This window comes from Etheostoma spectabile, chromosome 4 (assembly GCF_008692095.1).
Source record: "Etheostoma spectabile isolate EspeVRDwgs_2016 chromosome 4, UIUC_Espe_1.0, whole genome shotgun sequence".
Classification (NCBI taxonomy): Eukaryota; Metazoa; Chordata; class Actinopteri; order Perciformes; family Percidae; genus Etheostoma; species Etheostoma spectabile.
Window position 1 is genome coordinate 7,884,942 of NC_045736.1, and position 7,262 is coordinate 7,892,203.

Consider the following 7,262-nt stretch of genomic DNA (forward strand, 5'->3'; position numbering starts at 1 on the left):
CCTGCCCAAACTTGGAAAGCAATATGTATAAACAACTTGTACAATCTAATTGATCTGATTATAGTCCATTTTGGATGGTGTAACATCAGCACCGCTGTTGGCTGTAGAAGGGGCGTTGGTGAATTTTGGCAGGAAAGGACATTATGTTTTGACTTTTTTGAAAGTTCAAGTCAGGAATTTTAGCATTTGATCTTTCGGACATTCACCGGAAAATGTTTTTTAAAACATTGAACAGTCGTCTATGTATATGACAATTTCGTGGAGAGTATCTCCTGCAGTGTGCAATCATGAATTCCTATACAATGATGTGTGGTTGTGTGCTACTGTACTGATATTGCAGAAAAATAGCAGGGGCCATTCTTTACAGTTCATAAGATTGCCAAAATCAAACATAAGTTTGCCAAAATCAAAAATGCCTAATTGTTTCTTTATTGTTTCTTTGTTGTTGTTTTTGTTGTAAAATTGATTATTTACTTATTGTCTCAGCTTTAAATTGTGATCAATCCCAGATGCAGGTGCATGATGTCAAAATGACAACATGCCAAGAGAATGTTTACACACCAAATACAGACAGTCCATAAAGCCACTTCCACTATTTGTATGAGCAAACATGCTCTTTGCCTTACAGAAAGCGCCAATGTGATTACAAGGCAGGTAACGTGTTCCTCAAGTTGGCTAAAATTGGAACTCTGCTTTAAGAGAAACACCAGTGACTTTTACTAATGTGTTATTCTTCAAGAACTTAGTAGTAAAATGTATATGCATGCAGCTTGTGATAGGTCATATACATATATTACAAAAAACAAACACAAAATGTAATAAAAATTTAATTTTTAAATTGGGGTCAGTTTATAATATAAAACCATTCCAATTACTACAATAAAAACTGGAAACATGTTGCAATTTGTATTAGTTTTCTGGTGCTCTGCTCATGAAATCCCTCTTACTTCTTAATTTTTATCTAAAAATGCATTGGGGGGAATTTCTAATATTTATTAAATCAAATCGCATTCTCACTGTTACACCAAAAGACGCAAGCCAATACATCTTTTAGCCAAAACTGTTTAGAGTCTAAGAACTATTTGTAGACTTTGTTTATAAGTTATTTTCTCTGCTGTGGTCAGTTTAGTTTGTACATATTTTTATAATGACCATTATTCTTTCTGTTCTGAAGTGCAGTATGTTGTCGTTGGCAAAGGAAAGGTACAATGATCAAAAATTTAATATAATAGAAATAACAAGGTTGATTTCAAATTATTTATTTATTTATTCAAAAATATACTTTAACTGTATTCATATCATTTCAGGACATTGTGGCAAACCTTTTGCATTTATTTGCAATTACAAAACATTCATTATGCACAAAATGCATGATATAAAAATAAAGACAATAATTAAAACTTTCAATTGACAAAAAAATGTAAATCCTGGCCCTATTTCTCCACCAGTTACAGTATACAGAAATCTGTGTGCTCTGCAAACACATGCATTACAATGCATTTAAACACTAGAAACAACTAGAACTTAAGAAAATAAGCTGAATGACGTGCCACCCTGAGTTATAAGTAGTAGACCCTTAAAGCAAAATTTGCTCTAAAAATACAGTAGGGTAATAAAGTGCTTAATAAGTTATGTTATGACAGCACCTCAGTGTCACATTGAGTCCTGGGACAGGGGGTGCTTGCAAGATTAAATAATACACAATAATCTCTAGCATTAAAATAGTTTTACACAGGTTGCAAGAAATGATAAAAGAATAGCTTTTACAGGCAACAGAGATAAGGTGAAACAAGTTTGTGGGCTATTTGGACAGAAAAGAAATGCAAAACCTGTTTGGGTAAAATGCCCCAACTTATTGCCTGACAAGACAGTAAGGACAAACCCATGAAACATCGTCCAAACAGCAGAAAATATCTTTGGCTTTTGGTTCAAACATAGGCGAGTAGAAGACAAGGCCTGGGTCTTGGTACTAGCAGTGTAATACTTATGTCATTGGTATACAATACATGATTTTACTAGATAGTTCTTCCTAGCATGAAATGACACAAGGCATGTGCTGACAGGTGTAAATCTTTCAAATTTGACAATCTCATAAAAAGTGGTTTAAAGTGTGTTGCAATGTGGGGCAATGGTGCCCTTCACACTTTTATTTTAGTACTAATGCTAGCATTTTTAAATATACCTTACTTGATAATTTTGTGTGGACATACTGTAGTCACTTCTCAATCCTAGGAGTATAAATTGTGCTTTTTGGGATACAATGAAGATGTTTTGTTCAAATTCCCAAAAATTACTAGATTGCCTTTAGCTGGAAAGCTTCTAATTTTACATAGTCCCAGAAAACTTTAGACTTTGAGAGGTATAAATGCCAACGTGCAACACCACATGCTCATTGACCCACCTGCCTCACAGACCTTCACATAAGCTGACACTGTAGCAATAGCTAAATGTTTGCTCACGCTGCTGAGAATAACCTTGGGTTCATATGCTGTCAGACTTAGTTACCCAACTGATTAGCCGACTTGTGTAAATAATACAGTGGAGATGCTGATCAAACATATATCAACCTGCATGCAGCATCGGGTGTGCTCAGACAAAACCCAGACTGGCAGATTGCACTTTTTTAAAACCGTTTCAGTTCAATCATATCACAACTTCACAATAAAATGAATATGTTTGTGAGGTGTAATTTAGGAAAAAGGTCATATAAACAATACAAACAAAATCTGCATGAACAATGTGTCTAAATTCCACATATAAATACTGTATTAGGCAGTACTCAATGGATTCTCTTGGGTATTTAGGCCAAGATGACTTAATACTCTAAGTTGAACTTTGTCATCACAAGTTACTAAAAAAGGCACACTTTTAATTAAGGATCTCTCTCATTGTTTTAAAGTGTTTAAAGTATATGGGTGTAAATGGTTTCCATGGCAGACATTTTGACATATGGCAGGAGGAGCACTTGTATAATTAGAGCACATGTGTGATTAGCTTTTTAATGTGGCCACAGGGACTATTACATAAAAACATACTGCAGCTAATGTTTTGAAAGAGAATTGCAGTCAGTTCTGATCCCAATTTCCTGAGATCCATTAAAACATTTGACTTTGGACTAAATCCCACCAGCAATTGTGAAAGACAAAATAAATAACCTGCATATGACGAAAAGAAACAAAAAAGATTTGAAATGTACACTACAGTGAAGGCTTCATACGTGTCTCAATGGGCTTTGTGTGACCTTTAATATAAGCAGAACTTCAATCAGCCCTGGCCTTCTTCTTCTTCTTGTCACCACTATAAATGTCTTACATTAATATCACACTTTTTCTATGTTGAGCCTGCTGTATTTTAAGGTGGCTTTGTTTATATTCTCTCTTTAGTTAAAGCCTCTGACATATGAATAAAAAATGCGTCTCCATTCAGACTCACTGTATATTCTTATTTAGATTCACTCAATTGCTTCTAAGCACTCAACTAGCTGTTTACATACTGCGCATTACTTTAAAGTGAAATAAAAAAATATAAGTGACAATTTCTTAAAATATAAATAAATAAAAAGTGTGCCTGTATTTCCCTAATGTAGTAATTTTGAAACGATGTTTGTGACATTATAGTTGTTTACATTATGCTGCTAAATGTGTCTATTTCAACACACTTGTCTAATTTGAAACAAAGCAAACTTGTTACTACTATTTTCTTTTTTACAGTACAAGTATCAACATAATTAGAGTTGGCTGTCTCAAACTACTGTCTATATAGAAAAATACTTCACCTGCTCTGCTCTTGTGTGTTATCTTTCTGTCTAGACATAATGCTCCTTTGTTGAAACAAATATACATTAACTATGCCATGTCTTTCATACTCATGTCTTTCATACATTTATGTACATCCACAGGACTCCACTATCATATCAGGGACGTCCGTTTTGACAATGCTGTGCTGGGAGTTGAAGTACACCATAGAGAGTGGACGGCGCTCAGTGGGAACACAACATGAAGATGCAGCTGTGTTTATGCCGTTGACTTTCAGCTGGCTGAAGACAGTTGCATGGAATGAGGATGCTATACCTGGAGAGCCAGCCAGATGTTGGGGGCACTGACCCATGCAATAGTTCATATGGTAGCCTTCAGGAGCAATGATCCAGTCGTGCCACTGGATATCCTTGAACTTGATGTAGAAGTCTCTCTTGCAGCACACGCTTACATCGTCACCACAACGCAACGAGCGCTTCCTAAGTGTGTGTTTGGAGTGGTCGTCACGTAGACGCACCTGGGCCACCAAGAAGGGCTGGTTGGGGGTGTCAGAACCATCCAGGGAGCAAAGGTTCTTCCCATCCTCATCGCAGCTAACCTCCAGCTGCAGCCGGCGCTGGCCGCCATCCAGGAAGGCCTGCAGGGTGCGGGTGATGGGGAAGGTGTGCCAGCCACTCTCCTGGACCTCCAGCATCTTTTCCATCACCAGGGTGCGGTTAGAGCCTGACAACCCACCTTCTGCTGAGAGGAAGACACGGGCAGAGAGGCGGGAGTCTCGATGACGGTCCTCAGAGGAGCGGGCGTAGATCCACAAAGAAGACTGGAGCACCTGGATGCTTTGGCCATGTTCCTGCAGAAACTGGAAGGTTAGACTGAGGCTGGCCGTATCACCAATCTCTGTCTCACCTATGGATCAATGACAAGAATAACAGACTGTTAAAATTTAGGACATTTTGGAGTCACTTGGGTGTCAAACATGGCGAGGTAGTAGGATTTTCACGTTAAATTGCAGATTCATGTAAAAATAAAAAAACAGGTCAATCTCCTTTTACTCATGTCAAGAATTTTACCTTAAAATGCTATGGTTGACCCATAAGCTCACAGCAAGACATACAGATATATTATAGGCTACATATGGTTAAATCCAAAAGGTGTTAACGTGTACTCTAACATACATTGTTACATTATATAGAACAGCAACAAAAGTACAACAACCTAAAGTAATTAACAATGCACACAGAATCCCTGACCTAATTTGTGTCCATTTTACGCATGTCAGTGCGTACAGAACATGCGCTCATATGGTGTTTCCCCATACTGGGGGAAACAGTTTTACAGTGTAAAATGTGAATACCACACTTACTTAGATCTGCAAAGCTCACTATTTCATATCCTTGGTCGTTGGTAGGTATGGGTCTACTGTTTGCAACTTCAAGAGTACCATCTTGTCCGACGCGCCCCGAATGAAGTTTGCGCAGTGCAATGAGGAGCGCTGCCCGGGGCACCGTCTGAGTGATGTTTGGTCTCTCTTTCAGGTGCAGCTTGTCCAAAAGTTGCTGCTTGGCGAACTCTATCATCAGACTTTCCTCTTTGTCTCTCTCCATCGCAGGCAAACCACAGGACGCGCAGCCAGGGGAGCCACTGACCCAGAGACCCTGCAACAGCAATTGTGCAAAAAACAGAAACGCTGGAAGTACAGAAGACTGCGTCATCCTCGACTCTGAAGTAAAGAAATGTATTTCTGTGCTAGGCGTGCGTAAAAGAACAAATACAAGTCTTCAAATCCTTTTTCCTGAGTTGTTCTTTGAAAGTAATAAGTTTCAAAAAAATGTTGTCAGAGGTCCTTGTTGACAGCACCGTGAAGACAAGAGTTGAGAAAAAGGAATGGTGTTTCACCCTCCCGACGGTGAAGATATCTGGGGTAATCCACCAAAACTGGTGACACGTTGGAGGGACGCACCAATGAGCGCATCGAGCACATTACTGGCAAAGCAGTGTGTCCTGCGTTCACACACACAACACATCACACGTAGCACCACGAGTAGATTGCTGACCACATGCACAGAGAAGGGATGGCACACGGAATCAATTAAAACAATGCCATTGACACATCTGGTACATGACCTCACTCGCTGCATTGCATTAACAAAGACATCGGTTTAAGAGTGGTTGGTTGAGCCTGCACATAAACTCATAAACTGGATAAGTTATGTCGTCACCTACGCTAATCACAACAGGTAGTTTGTCTGGCTCGTTGCCCTCTCCTGAGCAGAATACGCAACCTGCCAACACTCTTAGCGATCAAAGTTTAAATTCAGTGCCCTTTAACCCAGTTACAGATTGAGCGAGCCACATAGCCACCAAATAATTGTAGTTCAAAACGTGCAAAAGTTCTCAAGGCTACGAGACGTGCCGCGCGGTATTTGAAACACGTCCCGTCATGTTGCCTTCAAGGCGGCATAATATTAGCCAATTATGGACTAGGCCCTACTGTAAAAAAATTGTGTGCGTGTGTGTGTGTGTGTGTGTGTGTGTGTGTGTGTGTGTGTGTGTGTGTGTGTGTGTGTGTGTGTGTGTGTGTCAGAGAGAGAGAAAAGAAGAAGAAGGCTAATTACTCTCTGTGTACAGTTGCCCATACAAGTCTTGTTTGGTGGGGTTATTCATATAAAATCCAAAAAGGACCAGTTCACCAAAGTTGCTCATGCTCTTGATGGACTTTAATGTAGCCTGTTTTAACTTTAATCTGCTGAAATGGCATAATTGCCCTAAAACAGTGATCTACAGCACACATGTTGGCATTCAGTGTCCCAATTTATAGATATATTTATACATATGGTAGGCCTATAGTTGGTTTGTAAGTAGTTAGTGTCAAAAAAGCTACTTTAATTAATTATTTCTAGTAAAACCTGTTGAATGTAGTAACCTGTTGTATATAAGTCATAGACTACCATTTCACAAACTTGGGTAAGGAGCCCTTCAGGTATGCCCCCCATAAAAAAAGAATGACTTTCACAATGAAGCTACATAGACATAGGCTAATGTGTTGGGTTACAAAGTGCACTCACAACATGTGTTGTCCTAAAATAGGACACCTTTTGAAAGTGTAGCCATCCACATGGAGACATATAAAACAAGCTGTATTGACAATCAAGTTTTCCCTGAACTTGTCCTAAACTGTAAATGTGTATCATTAAAAACAAGTCATAGGCCTAGTATCCATCGCCTATATTTTGTCTAAGGGTTAGATATGCGGTGGAGCGATACTTGCCTGCCAACATGTGGGAACTTTTGGAACTACAACAAACTTTACCTTCCTTTTGGTGCCTTTGAATAATGTGTAAAAAAAACATATACTGTAAGTGTTTACATTAAAGGTAAAGACAAAGTTGTATTTCACTCAACAACCACATAATCAAACTTAAGGAAGGTTCAAATGTCGTTTAATTCTCACATAAAGCAAATTTCAAGGTCCGCCTTTTTTCACCTACGTAATATTGCAAAAATCAA

The 7,262-nt window shown here is 38.7% G+C and overlaps 1 protein-coding gene across 1 annotated transcript; it reads right to left on the reverse strand.

The window, feature by feature from the left end:
- Positions 1 to 1,267: 1,267 nt before the first annotated feature.
- On the reverse strand, positions 1,268 to 6,141 carry LOC116688251 (inhibin beta B chain). Its single transcript, XM_032514132.1, has 2 exons — positions 5,119 to 6,141; positions 1,268 to 4,661 (listed from the first exon to the last, which is right to left on the reverse strand). The coding sequence occupies exons 1-2, from the start codon at positions 5,465 to 5,467 to the stop codon at positions 3,883 to 3,885; spliced, it is 1,128 nt and encodes a 375-aa protein (XP_032370023.1). The 5' UTR covers positions 5,468 to 6,141; the 3' UTR covers positions 1,268 to 3,882.
- Positions 6,142 to 7,262: the final 1,121 nt, after the last annotated feature.